This window comes from Zalophus californianus, chromosome 8, assembly GCF_009762305.2.
Source record: "Zalophus californianus isolate mZalCal1 chromosome 8, mZalCal1.pri.v2, whole genome shotgun sequence".
Classification (NCBI taxonomy): Eukaryota; Metazoa; Chordata; class Mammalia; order Carnivora; family Otariidae; genus Zalophus; species Zalophus californianus.
In genome coordinates this window covers 12,060,117-12,078,753 of record NC_045602.1, presented here as the reverse complement: position 1 = coordinate 12,078,753, position 18,637 = coordinate 12,060,117, and the positions used below count along the sequence as shown (strand labels likewise).

Sequence of the window (18,637 nt, the reverse complement as noted above, 5' to 3'; positions counted from 1 at the left end):
AAATGTAGGCATTGCCACTGAGAAGCTGTGTGATTGAATCCCGAGTTTCCTTCTTTATAGCATCTATAACCCATGAGATAATGGAATTAATGTCAGAATAACCATTTAAAGTGCCTCCTACGCAGTAGGTATGCAAGAAATGTTAGTTCCTGCAGAAATTATTGTGTCTGTCAGCAAACAATATTTATTATACTCCTGACTTCTGTTTTTTGGGCATACTACATTTGATTGGAATCTGGATTCGATCAAACTGCACTAGAGCCTTCAAGTAACTCTATAGTAATATTCTTCACTGTCAAAATGAAGCATTAAACTTTCTATCTTGGAGCCTGAAATTCCCAATTTGCCATTTAGGAAGTCAGATGTTGTATACTAGTATTTATATGTGTATATGAAGATGCTTGAGTAGTTTTTAAGTATTAAAAATGAAATTTTAGTGATAAATTTTTTCCAACACGTAATTATAAAATTACAGGTAATACCATCACTTTATAGTGATACGAATAGTAAAGTACAATAATTTGGAGTCTCCTAATTAGAAGTTTTATTCATTCAATTTAAGGGATTTGAGTATAAAAATATTTCAAGTTGTATTTAAGGAAACAGTGTTTTTGTGCCATGTATGTATGGGAGTTGAATGAAAAATTAATTGTTCACTTTCCTTGGGACCTCTGTTTCCTCTTTTTATTACTACCTTGCTGCTTGTTACTTTGTGTCCTGAAAGCTATATGGTTGGTTTTTTTTCCCCTTGAAAAATTCTTAGTAAATCAAGCTTTTTCTTTCTTTTCAAGCTTTGGTTATTTTAGTTTGGCTGTGTCTCTCCTTTCCCCAGTGTCCCTGAGAAGTTGAACATAGTTTGAGTAAAGCTTAGTGGATTAAGTCAATGTAGATTCATTCCTTACAAATTTGCATGATTACCTTTTTTTCCCCTAATGAAACTGAGACGAGTGATCTCAAAAAGATATGGTGAAATAGTATATTTCACAGTATGTTCCTGGGTGTAACCATGAGTGGTCCTGATGTCACATTATGCTCTTACTACTTCAAGGAAACAATTATACTCGGTCAGTTTCTGGATGATACCCATGTCTTTCCCTGTTTAGTTTAAGTTACTGACCTTTTAAAGTAAGAATTTTTATTTCTGTTCCACCTCATAGCTACTAATCATTGAAAAATGTTTTAGCATACATGATGTCGGGTGACATGACCCATGAAACCTGTCTTCATGATGAGCTACTGAATTCTAGCCAGTCACGCTCTATAAACCCAGTAGTAGTTATTTCAAAAATGTGAGATTTGGTGAGGCCAACCATCATATATGTATGATGCTGATGATTAGGGAATGAGATATCTCAAGAAGATTCATATGGGACAAAATTTGTGACCTATTTTGTATTTTTATATAATAGATTCTGGAGGGAGATTGAGCCTTGTGATGTTTCTGTGGCTCCAACTTTAACATTGTTTATTGCCTTTCTAACAACCTTGCCTATAACAGATTACTCAGTAGGATTGCTCAGAGTTAAAGCTAAGTATTGAAATGATAGATTTGGCTTGTTTTACTGATTTGATGCTTTTAGAGTAGAGGAAAATAATAAAAAATATTTTTAGATAAAGATATGTCATACTTTAAACAAAATGGGTTTGTAATAAAAGTGCAGGAAATAAGATTTGATATATAATTGTTAGCTTTTTTTTTTTTTGCTGAGAATTAATGCACTAAAATTGGGTCATTCTATATGCTACTTTTTGGTTTTAGTTCTAAACCCCTAAGTGCTACTTTTATGTTCAAGACTCTTAGACTTTTTTTGTTTGGTAGCAAGACTTTAAAAAATTTCTCTCTCACTTTTAGTGTGTCGGAGCTCTTGGAGAAACATGGCCTTGAGAAACCAGTTTCGTTTGTTAAGAACACTCAGTCTAGCTCAGAAGAGGCACGCAAGCTGATGGTCAGGTTGACCAGGCACACTGGTCGGAAGTAAGTAATGAACAAAATTAATTGATACTTTATATGATTAAAAATAAAGTACTGTTCTTTTTATTTACTTCATTGAGTTATAACTGACCAACAATAAATTCCATGTTTCAAGTGTTGAATTTGATAAGTTTTGATATATGTAGATACTCATGAAACCATCTTGCAGTCAAGGTGATAAATATGTCACTCTTAAAAGCTTCTTCTTGCCCCTTTATGTGCCCCTCCCCCTCCCCCTCTTATTCCCTCTCCAGACTACCACTGATCTATATTCTGTTCCTCTATATTACTCTGTATTTCCTATAATTTTATGTAAATGGAATCATCCAGTATACACTTTTTGTTTGTTTGGCTTCTACTCAGCGTACCTATTTTGTCATTCATCCATGGTGTATCATGGATCAATAATAATTCCATTTTATTTATCGAGTAGTATTCCCTTTTATGGATTTATCACACTTTGTTGATCTATTCACCTGTTTATGGACATTTTGGGTTGTTTTGAGTTTTGGTTTTTATAGATAAAGCTATGGATATTTGTGTACTCTAAAATAGTCCTGAGATTTTTTTTTTTTTATTGTAGATAGTTATTTTCGTAATTTCATTTTTGGATTGTTCATTCCTAGTGTGTAGAAATGTTGATATATATATATATATATAGATAGATAGATACATCTTTGATTTTGGTATATGTTGAGCTTGTGTCCTCCAACCTTGCTAGATTTCTGTATTAGTTCCAGTAGAGTTTTTTTTGGCGGGGGGGGGGGATATTCCATAGGATTTTCTGTATACAGTGTCATGTCGTTGCAAATAGAGACAGCTCTACTTCCCAAGCCCTACTAGAGCTAAACATGCACCAGCTAGATGGCTCTGGGAATCCTGAGCCCAGTCAACAGTAGTAAACTGCTTATGGAATGCAACTAGTAGTGGCTTGCTCAAGGAACTCTCCTTCCTAAGAAATTCCCTGGCATTTTGTATCTGCCTCTCCCTATCTGTCTTTTTCAACAGTGTGCTATAATTATTGATGTCTGTGCTTTATGTTCCTTTTGAGATTATAAGCTTCTCCAGGACAAGTGTTATAGTTCCCATACATCTAATATGGGACCATATATACCAATGGCCCTCTCTCAATAATTATTAAATGAATAATTTAAAAGGTTTTGTCAACTCTTAAGATTTTTTTTACAACTAGAAACAAATGGTCGATATTTCTGATCATGCTGACTCTACTCTAGAACCTACTCTTCAAGAAAGCCTTGCTGTTACAGCTAGATTACTTCCTGTGTTTTCCTTGAGTTCCTCAAATACTTCTGAAGCCTTTGAAGTTAATCTCTGCTCATGGTGTTCTACTCTGAATATGTAAGAGAATATGGCCTCTTTTTTTCAAACTAGTTAATTTGAAGTAAATCTTAATTATATGCTACCATGGCTTGGCCTTAGCATCTATGGAATATTCTTATGGATATTCTAAATGGTAGGAGATTTAATTGAATCTGTGCAAACCAAGTTTTACCATCATGAGTGCAAAACTGTTTCTCCTTGGAAAATATACCTCTGTTCCAAGGTTGTAACTAATACATCATGTTTATATTTAGGGATCTCTCTGTTAATTTGCAACTCTCTAGTATAGTGCCTGCAGGTTCTACTCTTGGTTCCTATTTACTGAATGTATTCTGAAAAGGCCATTGTAAATAATGTCTTATAATTTATTTTAATTAGAACCTGTACTTATGGCTAGCCATGTGTGAGAAAACATTAATACCATCTGTCCCAGTATTGATGGCTTCCAGAAGAACAGCTGGGCTATGAGAATTTGAATTCAGCTAGACAATGCCTAGGTTTGATTTTATCCAGCTGGTGCAAGATGGACACTCACTTCATCAAACATTTTGCAACTTATCTGCAAGCCACATCTGAAAGAACCCTCCAGTTCTTTGAAGTTCACCCGAAGAGTTCGCATATCAAGGTCTAACTTATGGAACACTTCAGGGATTGTCCTGGAAGACATGAAAATATGTCAGTTTGTTTTTTCTGTTTGTATGCTGAGGAAAAAATGTATTCTCTTATGCTTTATTGCATAAAGATAGAAGTAATTATTCATTTTGTGTAATATAAAATAAGTAAATGAAGCATATGCTTATTAAAAATTTTAGGTGAAAAAGTTCCTGAAGACCAGAAATTTCGTAGGAATGATCTCAAATACATGCTTTTCCCTTGGCAATACTATTATATGCCTATAGTCTATTTGCCCTGTTTTTAATGCATAAAAAAGGGAAAGGTACATGGGAAAGAAACATCCAGTTGTTATTTGACAGTTGGTATTTGACAAGCACAAAACAAAATAAAATATGCTCTTTCAAACAGTGATATTCAGGATTATGTAGAACGTCAAGATTAGCAAGTAAACATAAATAATGATTCCAAATTCATAGACAGTCAACAAAGGTGAACTTTTGGGGGAAGCAGAGAGAATTACAGCACTTTCTCCCTTCTGCTAAACAATATTAGTAATCATCTATGTAACTATAGAAACCAAAGAAATGTGTTTGTAACTTTCAGATTCGTTCATTAACATTTATTGAATACTATTTTATACCAGAAAAATGGGAGGAGTGTCTTTTCATACATTCTAGTTTTAGTTAATCCTCGCAATGTACAAAAAGGGAATCTAGCTCAGAGAAATTAAGAGACATATTCAGAGCTGTACAGGTAATTGAGCTTGTTTTTATACTTAGAAACATCTTGCTTCAATGCCTGTGCTTTATCAGAGTTAATCTCCTCCATTTCTTATCACTCTCCAAGATGGGCTTTAAGTGAGGAAACCGAAATTCAGGAACATTAAGTGTTCATGATCATGCAGCTAATATGTGTCTGTCAGTGAATTTGTTAACAAAACCCTTTCCCGGCTGCAGGAGAATCTGAACCATTAATCCTCTAACTCTGTAACGGATCCCAACATAAAATGCTATTTGATCAACAAGACTGTGTATGCCTCATTGGTTGTGTAAACCTGATCCCTGGTTGGTAAATTGCTTCTGACCCGGAGGAACTGGAAATGAACTGGAAAACCTGATAGGGGCTTTATGCTTTGGGCTTTCCTGAGTGTGGTCACTGGCATGTCTTTGAGGAGACCCTGAGAACTGTGCCTATGGAATTGTTACAAAAGATATTGGTTCTTGGGGGGGGGGGGCATGAAACTCCTTCCTGAATTAGATGGGGCAGCTTTTGCCACTCCCCTATAGGACTGTCTTCTGGCACCTTGGCTGTCTCGTGGGATGAACATAACCCCTGCGGCACTTGGTCAGTCGCTCTGCGGACTATTGCAAGGACTCCTTGTTGAGGAGAGCCACTAGTGCTGCCCTGCTGATGAGCTTGGGGTCCCCAGCCTCTCGACTGATGTCAGGGGTGGCCTCTAGTTGCCTTCCAGGTCTGCACGTGTAGTTGTAGTTAAGAAGATCCCCTGTGGGGATTGCAGTGTGATAAAGATGGATATTAAACCAGTTCTCCTGTCTCCGAGTGCTTTTTCTGCTAGATCACAGCTGCTTTATCTTACTGTGCTTTATTTTATCTTGGAAACTCACACTTGGTTTACCTTTGCTATTATCACTGTTATGCTCTTCTAGTTCTGTGTGCCGAGGTGGCTCAGGCAGCATCTCTAGCATTGATACAGAGCCCTTCAACTTTTCCCTCTGATCGATGTTTTTTCCTGGAAATTCAAATGAGATTCTTCCTATTGATCATTTGGGAGCTGTGTGGCATATAGAATGGTGATACCATTTTTTTTTTTTTTTTGGCCAATCGAAGAGCGATTTCATGAATTATTTTCTTTTCTTCCCACCAGGCAGCCTCCTGTCAGTGAGTCTCATTGGAGAATGTTGCTGCAAGACATGTTAACTATGCAGCAGAATGTTTACACCTGTCTGGATTCTCATGCTTGCTATGAGGTAACTCGATGCATGGAAGTTACTTGCTTTTAATTTGGAAAGTTTGGCTGTTGCAGTGTGTTTCCTGGACACAGAGGTGGTGACCATAAGCCTCACTTGTACGTAATGCTATTGAGTCATAGCAGTGAATCCAGTAGAGGAGTGCTTTCTAAGTTGAGCACTCGCATATCTCACCTCCTGTCTCCCCACCCCCCGCCCCAATCTTCGTTCACTGCAGCAGCAGTTGTTTGGCAAGCTAATCCTCAGCTAGGAAACAGACTCCTGGACTCCTCTCACTACCATGGTCTTGGTGGTCACTACTGCCTATTTGATTGATGTAGCTGGGAAAAGTCTTTCAAATCTGTCCTATCTCTGCTAAATTGCAATTCCTCCTAACTTGTCTCCCTGCTTCCATATTTCCAATCTACACTGATTCAGAGCATTCTCTAAAACACCTTTTCATAACACTCCCCTTCTTAAATTTTCTGCTTGTTACGTGTCTGTATCAGAAAGTAACCATACTTCTTAGCGTGGCATAGAAGGCCACAGCAGATCGAGCTTCCCTGTCCACTCTCCCCTGTGCCACTCTGTAAGTACAGGGGACACAGTGTCCCCCCTGCTCCACCCTGTCCACCAGATCTGCCCTGACTCTCCACGTACCATGCTGCTTCACGTCCCGTGACTCCACCTGCATTGTTCCCTGTGCTTGGATCTAGTTCTCTTTCCTTGATCTGAAAATTCCTGGTAATTTTCAGCACTCACTTCACTAATTATGCCCTCCAGGATGCCTGCCTTTGTCCTTTCATGTAACTTGTCTCTGTTATAGTCTTTCTTTCAAATGCAGTAACTGGTTTCCATGTGTGATTTTTCCCTTTGGTCATGAGCCCCTTGGTAGGCATTATCATATTCATGTTCAGCCTCCTAGCCCCCAGTGTATGTTGTAATGTCCAGAACACAAAGGATACTTAAGAAATGGCTGCTAATTGATGGAGGAGTGTAACCCAGGGGGATTTAATTAATATTTTTGGAAGGTATGTGTCTTAACCAAATTACTCCTAGCTCATCTGGAGAAATTATCCAACTAACCCATTTTTAATGAGATATAATTTAAAAGCAGATTTCCATTTTGAGTTTTTCTGTCAATAAGCCAAACATGAAATTCTATAGGATATTTCTTTTGTTGCTCTGCTCTGACATCACCAAGTGTGACCCCTTGATAAAATGAGTTTAAAAAATAGGTCTCTATTTTGTGAAATTGGTTGGTATTTTTATTCAAGGTGATTTTAACAAAAGAGTGCTAATATAGACTGTTGAGAAATGGTTTTATATTTGGACTTCAGGTTTTAATGAATGAGTGTGAAGTTTACATTGATGATTATAGTCTCAGACCATGTACATACAACTGCCAGTAGCTTCCCCTTTTGTGTCTAAAGTGAAACTTGAATTCCAATTCCAGGAGAACATCTGTATTCACATGGGCTCCAAAGCTTAACCATCATTTATATGTCTGCAGTAGTGTTTTTAAGTTGGAATGGTATTATTTTGCTATTTTCCTGTTTCTGATTCTGATTGGAAAATTGGCATAAATATATTACACTTGAACTAGCTCATAACAACTTGACATATTAAATTGTTTTTGTTACATCTTAACACCTTTTTATTAGGCTTTGATATTTTAATGACTTCTGGCCATTAGCCTCTCTCCTTTGAGAAAACATTTGAAAGCATATAACAGCTTGAAATGGTTCTAGAGGAAGGTAATATGGATTTGGCAAACTTACATTTTTTTTTCAAACTTACATTTTAAATATTACATTTTAAATATCATTTTAGTAACTTTTAAGTTATGCTATGTTGTTTTACTGACTTTTGGCTATTAGGGGTTGCTATCTTGGAAAATGATTTGAAAGCTCAGTGGCACAATTTTGAGAAAGTTAAAGGTTTCGTTACAGCATGTAGAGCAGAAATCTATATTTTTCATTTTAGCAAAAACTTAAATTTTAGAGTGAGTGACTTGTATTTCTCAATACTGGGCATTAACTATGGCTTACTTGAATAAACGAAAGGAATAGAGGGCGGGTCGCAGCAGCTCGGGCGGCGGGAGGAGCGGTAGCGGCCAGGCAGCCCAGCTTCGCGAAGGGTCTCGGCGCGCCGCGGCCCGCAGGCACCCGGCACGCGCCCGCCCCGCCGCCACGATGCCCAAGAGGAAGGTCAGCTCCGCCGAGGGGGCGTCGAAGGAGGAGCCCAAGAGGAGGTCGGCGAGGTTGTCAGCGAAACCTGCTCCTGCAAAAGTGGAAACGAAGCCAAAAAAGGCGGCAGGAAAGGATAAATCTTCAGACAAAAAAGTGCAAACAGAGGGGAAAAGGGGAGCAAAGGGAAAAGAGGCTGAAGTGGCTAACCAAGAAACGAAAGAAGACTTACCTGCAGAAAACGGAGAAACTAAAAATGAGGAGAGTCCAGCCTCCGATGAAGCAGGAGAGAAAGAAGCCAAGTCTGATTAATACCATAAACCATGTCTTATCAGTGGTCCCTGTCGCCCTTCTTGTACAATCCAGAGGAATATTTTTATCAACTATTTTGTAAATGCAAGTTTTTTAGTAGCTCTAGAAACATTTTTAAGAAGGAGGGAATCCCACCTCATCCCATTTTTTAAGTGTAAATGCTTTTTTTTAAGAGGTGAAATCATTTGCTGGTTGTTTATTTTTTGGTACAACCAGGAAATAGTGGGATATTGAATGTGGGAGGCTTTGATTGTCTTGGGTGTCAGCTCAACATTCCATAGCTGGGGTAGTTTTTATATCCTATAATACCAAGCATACTAAATGGCAGTTTGGAGTCGGTCGTGCATTTACTATGTCTTGAATATTTTAAATTACTTCTATTCCCATGTTGTTTTCGGTAGAATTGTTTCCTAAAGAAAACCACTCCTAGGTCTTGGCTCTCCCGGTCCGAATTCTTGTGCACTCTGTAACATCTTGGTCGTCGTAGTCCGGTTTTCCTAGTAACTCTGTTAATGTGCTGTGCAAGATTGAGAATCTGAGTATGTAGTATATATGATATTAAATTGTGAATTAATGGGACTTAATGTAACAGTGTATCAGCATTTGAAGATCTTGGTACTTGATATACTGTTAAGGAAAATTTGCCTCCAAATTTTAAGCTGGAAGGTCACTGGAATAACTTTTAGAAAAGAATCACAACTACATGTTTTTTTTAGATTTTTCGGTACATATGTTAAGAATTGTGTACAAATTGAAACGTCTGTACTGATCCTCAACCAATAAAAAATTAAGAATTTTGTGAAGCAAAAAAAAAAAAAAAGAAAAAAAAAAAGAAAGGAATAGAGAAACCGTCATATCTAAGTCATTTGGGTCACTTGGACTAAGCCATTTTCACCTGTCAGACATAAATGATTAGGGTTGCTCATTAGTAATTTGCTTTCTGTCACAATAGGTATTTGTAGCAGATCACTTGTAGATTATTAGTAATTTTAGTCTCATCATAGTCATTTTAATAAAGGCCTGTCTAAGAATAACTACCTTCCCCAGAAGCCTAGAAAGTAGTGAAAATAGAGGATCCTATGAAAACTGGGTAGTCTTAATTGTAAGAAGATTCTTGATTCTTCATGAAATCTGCTTTTCATCTCTTGCTTCTATTTCTGTGCTATCCTCATCCAGCAGAGGCCTAATAGGGGTGAACATTTTTGGGGAAGTTCTTACACTAATTACATGTTTACATTATTAGTGTATATTTAAAGATCTCTTTGTTTAAGACTTTTCTAGACTAAGTATAAGTAAATATTCTCAGTTATACAATAAATGTTATGTTAATTGATGCTACTGGTTGCCAGTAGAATACAATGATATTTGCACGAATCCCTTCCATCAGTGGCTCTTGTCGTATTTAAATAGTTTTTAGTCTGCAGATTGGAAAAAAAATCAATGTTACATTTATAGCTTGGCTGTTTAGTCTGTAAGACTGAATTCAGATGCTTTAAGCAGTTAGAAATTTTATGTGTTGTATTCAAAGATTTTCTTTAAAAAATTCAGTGGTTATAGTTTAAGCAGAGTGGACCCTATTGAGTATGGGACAGTATGTCTAAGGAATCCTGTTTTTAATTAGTATGAATTTCAGATAGTTTACTCAGACATTCCTTGTAACACATTAAGATACAGTTGATTCTTGAACAACAAGGGTGCGAACCACATAGGTCTGCTTATATGTGGGTTTGTTTGTTTGTTTGTTTGTTTTGGTAAGTACAATATTAAATGTATTTTCTCTTCTTTATGATTTTAGTATTTTCTCCAGCTTACCTTATTGTAAGAATACAGTTATAGAATACAGTAAATACAAAATAATGTGTTAATTGCCTGTCCATATTATTGGTGAGGCTTCTGGTCAACAGTGCACTATTAGTAGTTAAGTTTTGGGGGAGTCAAAAGTTATATGGGGAGTTTTGACTGCATGTGAGTTCAGCACCCCTAACTCCTGTGCTGTTCAAGGGTCAACTGTATTAGGCTTCATATTGGTTTGTTCCGTTAAGTTACTTCTTCTTCCTAAAAGATGAATTTGGTTATTGAGGTGAAATTCACATAACATAAAATTAACCACTTACAGTGTACTTCATTGTCATTTAGTGCATTTACAGGGTCGTGCACCTGCTACCTGTAGGATGGATGTATTTTTAATTTATTTCATTTGGATATCAGAGTCTTCATTTTGTTGAGAACTGAATCTGCCCTCTTTAACTAATTAAAGTTTCTTCTTTTCCCCAGATATTTACAGAAAGCCTTTTGTGTTCCAGTCGCCTTGAAAATATCCACTTAGCTGGGCAGATGATGCACTGCAGCGCCTGTTCAATAAACCCACCAGCTAGTGTAGCCCATAAAGGGAAAACCCAGTACAGGGTCAGTTATGAAAGAAGTATTGACTTGGTTTTGGCTGCCAGCAGAGAGTACTTTAATTCGTCTACCAACCTCACTGATAGCTGCATGGATCTGGCCAGGTGGAGTAATTCTGTATTCTTCCAGAAGAGGGAGGGGACAAGTCAGAATACACAAATTCCATTGTTGGTTTTAGTCTTTCCTTTAAAAAATATATTGCCACCAGTACAGATTGACTATTACTGTATGGGGCACAGTTATTTATTGCTTGAATACAGAAAGATAATCATGAATATTCATCAACTTTCCCATAACCCCTGTTCTCCAGCATGCTTTCCCAGTCTTTCTTGCTGATTATCTGTAAGATTGTACATTGTTTCTGTTATGAAGGATTCATGAGCTAGCCTGCGAATTCAAGTTCTGGGAATTTGTAGCACATTGAGGCAATGGCTGTATGCTTTACATGACTTGTGCTCTGTTTAGGGAGGAGGGACCTGATTAGATGATAAAGATTTGAAATCCCTTTCAGGTGGAAATTTCTGGACTGTGAATTCAGTTTCTCTCTTGGCCTGTTGTACTGGAAATTTAGTGTTGATCTTTTTATTATTGATTTTTTTTTTTTTAAAGATTTATTTGTTTGAGAGAGTGTGTGTGCAAGTGTGTGTGTGGAGAGAGAGAGAGAGAGAGAGAGAGAGAGAGATTGAGAATCCTTAAGCAGACTCCCTGCTGAGCACAGAGCCTGATGCTGGGCTTGATCCCATGACCCTGAAATCATGACCTGAGCCTAAACCAAGAGTTGGATGCTCGACTGACTGAGTCACCCAGGCGCCTCTTCTGACTATTGGTTCTTATGAGCTTTTTGTGCATAAAGGACATTGCCCTTTTCCTCTCTCACATGTTTTAACCATGTTGTCAAGTTTTTATATGATTTATCTTTCAAATTGCTTTTCAAAATCTTTAAAGATTTTAATTGTTATTTTCTTTTATAATGTCTGTCTTGTGTGTCATCCTTTGAAAGACCTATAATTCCCAAGACCGTTATAATAGTTTTTCATACTGCTTTTTATTACTTTGATAGTGATATTTTCACATTGAAATTTTAGGCTCATTTGGAATTTATTTTGATATAGTGATTGTTTTAGCTATTTAGATTTATTTTTCCCCCTGAATGACTAGCAGCTAAAAGCTTAAAGGAAACTTTTTTCCCCAGTGGTATCTTATTACAGAGAGAGCCATGTTTTCTCAAACCATGCTATTGAACTTGACAGAGTTGTTAAAAATAGTAAATTTTTTTTTCTTCTCTCCTAAGGGATTGCATTTCTATTTCAGATGATGAAAATATCAAACAGAATAGCTTTTGAAACTGGGAGTTGTGTTTGACCTAAATCTTTTTGGCAGGTGTTCTCACAGATCATTTTTAAATCTACACTTCCAGTGTTTCCCTTTTTCTCCCACAAGGACACACCTTAATTTGGAAAAGATGTTGTATGTGTATAAGGTGACACGAGACATAGTGATCTGTGAGCCTGGACATATTTAGATATTCACAGTTATATTTAATATAGAAAATAGCCCATACATTCTTACTGATTAAATTATTATGAACTAGTTTTTTTAATTGAGGAAGTAATACATTCACAAGATAAAAATATTCAACAATACAAAAAAGGATATGTATTTACAATAATTCTGTTTTCATTCCCGTTTCCCTAACTTTATCCCTCAGCTATCTTTTTAAATCATTTTCCTGTGAATCCTTCCAAAATACTTTCTTAAACGTTACCCTCTTCTTTCCTAAGTCATAGGTGAGTGCTTACTACTTATACATACCTTTCTGGATCTCATTATTTTCACTTACGATCTATACTGAAGGTTTTTTCGTGAGGGCATCTAGGCTTGATCTATTCTTCTTTTGATGGTTGTAGAATATTCCATTGTTTGACTTTCTAGAATTTATTTAATTCATGATAAAAATTCATTCTGTTGTATTTTAAAAACACTGTGGTAGTGAACATCCCTAATTATGTGTGGGTATGTGGGCATGTGCGAGCCTATCTGTAGTACAAATTGCTAGAACTCGGAATTCGTGAGTTTGAAGGTAATGCAGTAGAATTTTAGTAGATACCACACGTAGGCTCTGTCCCTTGTTACACTTGAATCAGCAGTGTATGTTAGGGCTCATCTCGTTTAAATTTTACAATTTTGCAAGTAAGGTAGGCTCAGATCCGTCACTGAGTCATACAGATGCCTCCTGGGGCTGAGGGATCTTCATCAGACGATACATGATTTTAGCACCGTTAGCCCTTCCTGGCCTGATCTCTGCCTCTTTCTAGTCCTGTGTTCCAGTATTCCTCCACACGCACCTTTCAGAAAGTAAGTTTGTTAATGAAAAGATTTCTTAAGTACACTTTGTCTGGATTTTTTAAAATGTGCTTAAAATACTCCATAGGTGTCACAGATTCTTATTAGTGAAGTCACTTTCTCCTGTGTTCATCTCAGCACTGCATTACCAACGGACTCTTTCCTTATGATCAGAAAAATGTCCTTTGTGCAGTGTCTCATCTTATTCGTGTTTCCTTTGGGAATCGAAGTTGTCACCGAAACGAGATGTCTGCTTTCCCTGAAGAATAACTGGAAATTTTCTGAATTCTGTCTCTCTTTTTAAACCTTCCCTGTATGATTATTACCTCTGAAGGCAGAGTTAACATATTTTGCTTTGTAATGTGATACCATTCCCTACTATCGGTACAACCTTGCACAGACCACTACACCTCTCTGAGCTTTGATTCTGGCTCCTTAGGAAACAGGTGATGCTATTTGCCTGTCATACAGGCTTGCTATGAGGATTCAGTAAGATAGCAGAAAGCATCTAGCAGGATACCTGGAATGTAGGAGGCTTTTGATAAATATGTGTTGGATCTCATGTTGTTGAATACAGAAAGGCAACTTAGCCAAACATATGTTACTTCTTTTTTTTTTTATTTAAAGCTGATCTTATTTCCCCTAGGTGCTGCTTACAGCTGATAACTGATAGGCCAGCTGCCATTCAGGAGGAGCTAGATCTTATCCAAGCCCTTGGATGTCTTGAAGAATTTGGGGTAAAGATCCTGCCTTTGCAAGGTGAGTTTCTATTTAACGTTGCATTATTAACTTAGTATTAACTTACTTTGCATTGAATCAACTAGCGTAGTTCCTTGGTAGTTTTTTGAATTAAAGAGTACCTTTGGTCATTTAATCCATTAGCAGTAGATCTGACCCTCTGACCCATTTTTCAAAGGAAACTTTAGTAGAAACCCAAAGAAAAAATAAAGCTGACATTTTATCGTAAATTTATTTTGTAAGTTCTCAGTTATGTCATTAAAAGAAATGATATCAGTAAATTTCACTGGATAAAACCAAATGGGGGATTGTGGATTAGAGTTTCGGATCTCCATCAGTTTTGATGTACAGTTTTTTTCTGTATTTTGTTTCAGTTGCGTAGATTTAGAAATAGCTGTACGTATTGATAACAGTTTATTTTTTTATGCTTACTACAGAATATTCTTTAATTATGTGATACTATTTTATTAAAAGGAATGACAGGAATTTCTTGTTTAGAGTTTAATTACTAAGGATATCTTAACATTGCTCAAGTTCTTCTAACTAAGTATACAAGTCCGGTAAGTACCACCCCAAACAAGCATGCCGATATGCAGTCACGTGTCATTATCTACTTTGTGCTGTGAGGACAGTGTGTGTCTCCCAGTGTCCTGAACCTCACCTCACAAGTGGGTGGTAGACTTCCTGTTGCCCCGAACTCTGGACCTCAGTGCCCTAAATGAAGCGGGTAGCTTGGTTATTAGCAGTATGCTTGGTGCCTTCCACATAATCTCTTTTCTTCACTCTTAACCCGGGCAATGTTTGGAATTGGGAGTAGGGCAGGTGTAGTCAACTTCTTTCCATCTCTGGTTTTTGATAAATTTTCACTAGAATTGTCTCCTTCTTCCTCTTCCTCTTCTTCCTCTTCCTCCTCCTCCTCCTACTCTTCTTCTTCTTCTTCTTTTTTTTAACTCCTGGTATCTTTGGACAATGGGGTCCTGTTACAGGTTTCTCGGTGTCTTTGTCCTGTGTTTTTGAGGGTTTTGAGTCAGATGGATCTTAGGAGATAAAAGTCATTAGACACATTCTCATGTTTTCATGTGGGTTTTCACTGTAGTTTTACTAAAAATTAAAGCTCTGCTTGTCGGATAAATTTATTAGACTTGAACAAGGTAGTATTACTGTTACCTTGAATATCATTGTTTGGAAATAATTTCTTCATGATTATACATATCTCGTAGCATCTTAAACAAGTGTATATAAGGAGATTGTCAAATTACTGGAACATTCTATTTCATAATATCATTCCTGTAATTTTTGAGCCCAAAGCTTTTTAAAGTTGTGAAGATTAGTTAGAGATACTAAAAATATTTTCATTTTTTTCTCAAATGCCTTAAATCATGAACTGCCTCCCCTGAAACACATTTTCAATTAAGCGTTCAGTGGTGGGGGAGTCCAGAGCACTATGAAACTTGCCCTTTTTGTATCTCTTCTAAGGCCAAGTTATTATAGCTTTGACTCTGTGTATATGTGTGTATTTTAGCTACTTATTTAATCCAGGCAAATTAATGTAATACAACAAAACCTTTTCTTGCAGTCCCGCAAATGCTAAGGAATTATTTCAATTGACTTGAAATAATAAATAGAGCTTTAATTTTCTGTGGTGCCCAGTTAGCAGTATTTTTGCTGACAGTATTTGCACATCATCTGATGAGTTTGAAAATCTGCAACCAAACCTGCTATCCTGCTCTTGCTTCTGAGAAATTTCCTGACTGAAGAGTGTTTTAAGAAGGACATTTGCTTTCATGTCTTGACAGCTCTCCAGTTTGATATATTGATTTGAAGTTTCCTATTAGAATGAATGTCAGAAAATCTTCTAGGAGGGAGATGGGATATTGCCTTTGTATCCTGTTTATTGTGTTTATGCCGCAGGTACAATTTAGGTGTAAGCTGCTTTTGTATTCATCGGGAATACTGGACAAAGTAACTGGATATTTAAACATTTATAATCCAGGTATTTTTATAGCATACATTGTTCATTTTGTCACTTTGCTTTGTTTTAAAGCCTCCTTTGCTTACACTTCAGGAGTTGCTACTAGTCACCAAGGAAAGGCTAGCTAGTAGCCACTAGCTATTAACTTCTATTAAGGAGTTAATAGAAAACAAGAACAGAATTATGCAAAAATGATTCCTTATGTTTGAGTCTCCTAAGAGGTGTTTGTGTGTGTGTGTGCATTTGTGTTCTTTCCCCATAATTTGGATGTTTGTGTTTTGTGTAAATAAATTATTCTTGCTATTCACATGAGCAGATTCAGGGTGTTTCAGTTGTCCCCCATGTTCTTTCTGTAATAGGGTAAATCAGTTTTTCAGCCCCCCAGCATTGCAGGTAAAGCCAGCCTGGAGCCACTTACTGCTGAGTAACTGGACAAGTATCTGACCTTGCTTTCTCTTTAAGTTTTCTCATCTACAAAATGGGCATACTAAGAAGCACTGTCTATAATTGCTTAGAAAGGTTAAGGCCATGTGTGCACAGTGCTTGGGACTTTGCAAGAGCTCTAGTCATCTACTGTCATTTTTGTTACTTCTCATGGAGCTTCTAGTTTCTGCCTGGTGGTGGAGTTAGAGTCTCTTACCTGCTTTCTCATTCTTCCTCTCTTCATTCCCCTCTTTCCACTCTGCTTTCCTTCCATTCAAAAACCACTGAGTTAGCTTCTTACCCTGTTCCAGAAACCGAAATGATAAAAGGAATAAGGTGCACTTCCTGACTTGGAAGGACTGACCCTGATGACAAGACAGAGTCACACTAGTGTCATGTATGAGTTTAAATTCTGATTCAGCCACTTTGAGCTGTGTGCCCTGTGGCATCTTCATGTTTTTGAGCTTCACCTTCCTCAGATGGAGGTAATCATAAAAGATTCTCTAGAAGGACCTGAAAGTTAAATTTGAAACATTGAGAATTTTTACATGAGAGGCTGCTGTACTTCATAAGCATTTCTGTGAATAGATCAGTAGCCATAGTAATAGTAATAACTAACATTTACTGAGTGATTTTTATGTTCTCAGTATATTTATAGGTATTCATGCATTCTCAAAAATACCTTATGAAGCAGTAACTATTATTGTTTCCAATTTCCAGATGATGAAATCAAAGTTCAGGGGGTTAAATAGCTTGCTTAAGGTCACACAGAGGTGGACCTAGAATTCAAACCTACATTTGTAAACGGTACACCATTCTCTACTGATGAAGCAGCGTGAAAGTAAAAGATTCGAGAAGGAAACTTGGGTGTTCTCACTCATGAGCTAAGTGACTGCTGCATATTGTCACCTTCTTCACCTGTACAATTCAGATTTGTGCTTCAGTGTCACAAGTAACTGCCTATGTTGTTGTGTGCCTTTTATGCTGTTCACGAATGACCGAAATTGATATTTTGCATCTGTGGTTTACTGGGCATGATTCACTGTCTGTGTCTCATATAAGGTGGTGATGAGAGTGTTTGGCATGTGTGTAGCTGATCAGCACATGCTTCTTTATGCGTTTACTTGTGTGTGTCTGTGTGCATTATAGTTTTTTTAAAATTTATTTTTTAAATTTAATTTTATTATGTTAATCACCATACATTACATCATTAGTTTTTGATGTAGTGTTCCTTGATTCATTGTTTTCGTATAACACCCAGTGCTCCATTCAATACGTGCCCTCCTTAATACCCATCACCAGTCTAACTCATCCCCTGCCCCTCCCCTCTAGAACCCTCAGTTTGTTTCTCTAGAGTCCATAGTCTCTCATGGTTCATCTCCCCCTCCGATTCCCCCCGCTTCGTTTTTCCCTTCCTACTATCTTTTTTTTTTTTAACATATAATGTATTATTTGTTTCAGATTTTTTTTTAAACACTGGATATATACTTGTGAGATCCACAGGAAAATAAGAGATCTCCAATTGTTAAGAGATGCATACATGCATATCCATATTATTAGTTCCATTTGAAAAGGAATTTTAGGTGTCGAAGACTCCTTTCCTTCATAGAAATATAATAATATCTAAGGCTTGAATTTACCTAACTGAGAAATCACATTTTGAAATATAATTTAGCATGTCCTGCTGTAAGCAGTAAAAGAGAATTGGTATAATGATTGTCCAGAGGCTCAAAACATAGATAAATAAATAAAGTAAAAAGACATTTGAACATGGCAACTGCACTCTGTTAGAGTCCCACTCTCCAAATTTACTTAATGTACTTGAAATATTAGTAGTTACGGCTTGCTTAGGGGCAAGAATCAGACAAAGAACCAAACTTGGAACTTCAGAGAAAATGAGGATCCATTGCTATGTATGGTTTCAGTTTTCTACTTTGATTTTATGGAGCTAGAAAAAGAATGGTGACAGTAAGGAAATCCACTTACTAGAATTATTAAAACTAGAGTTTCCCTGAGAGCACCAGCATTCATCAAATACAGCTATTATAAAAGCCTCTGTGAAAACCTCAGGTTTTTACATATATGTGGGGTAACGATGGGGTCTATGATGGGTGTTGTTTTGAAAATCCAATTAGAAACATGTAGAAAGTACCTTTCTCATAGTAATTGAATCTGGAATATTGAAGTAGTAATACACATTTTCTTAAAATACACACAAGGAGAAAGCCCCGTAAAACAGCAGATATTGAATGAAAAAAACCCATTTTTTTGATTGGGAAAAGTTTGAAGTATTCTATATCAGTTAATTTTTGCTAGGCTGTGCTTTGTAGGAATCTCAAAAGCCTCAGTGACACGTGATAGCAAG

At 36.9% G+C, this 18,637-nt stretch overlaps 2 protein-coding genes across 6 annotated transcripts in view; both read left to right on the top strand.

Annotated features, from left to right (window-relative positions):
* The window catches only part of NBAS (NBAS subunit of NRZ tethering complex), a 353,391-nt gene that overhangs the window by 155,630 nt on the left and 179,124 nt on the right, over nt 1–18,637 (top strand). For all 5 annotated transcript variants that reach the window (XM_027621826.2, XM_027621829.2, XM_027621828.2 and 2 more), the window contains 4 exons: nt 1,853–1,975; nt 5,814–5,916; nt 10,671–10,900; nt 13,786–13,898. In XM_027621826.2, the coding sequence (XP_027477627.2) occupies nt 1,853–1,975; nt 5,814–5,916; nt 10,671–10,900; nt 13,786–13,898 (569 nt within the window). The remainder of the gene's footprint in view (nt 1–1,852; nt 1,976–5,813; nt 5,917–10,670; nt 10,901–13,785; nt 13,899–18,637) is intronic.
* Nucleotides 7,976–9,081, top strand: LOC113937495 (non-histone chromosomal protein HMG-14-like). The gene has a single exon (XM_035728827.1). It carries the CDS (start codon nt 8,091–8,093, stop codon nt 8,394–8,396), a length of 306 nt encoding a protein of 101 aa, XP_035584720.1. The 5' UTR covers nt 7,976–8,090; the 3' UTR covers nt 8,397–9,081.

Bases quoted from the DNA above. Each gene is read 5' to 3' on its own strand.
- LOC113937495 (XM_035728827.1), top strand. From the start codon at position 8,091: ATGCCCAAGAGGAAGGTCAGCTCCGCCGAGGGGGCGTCGAAGGAGGAG.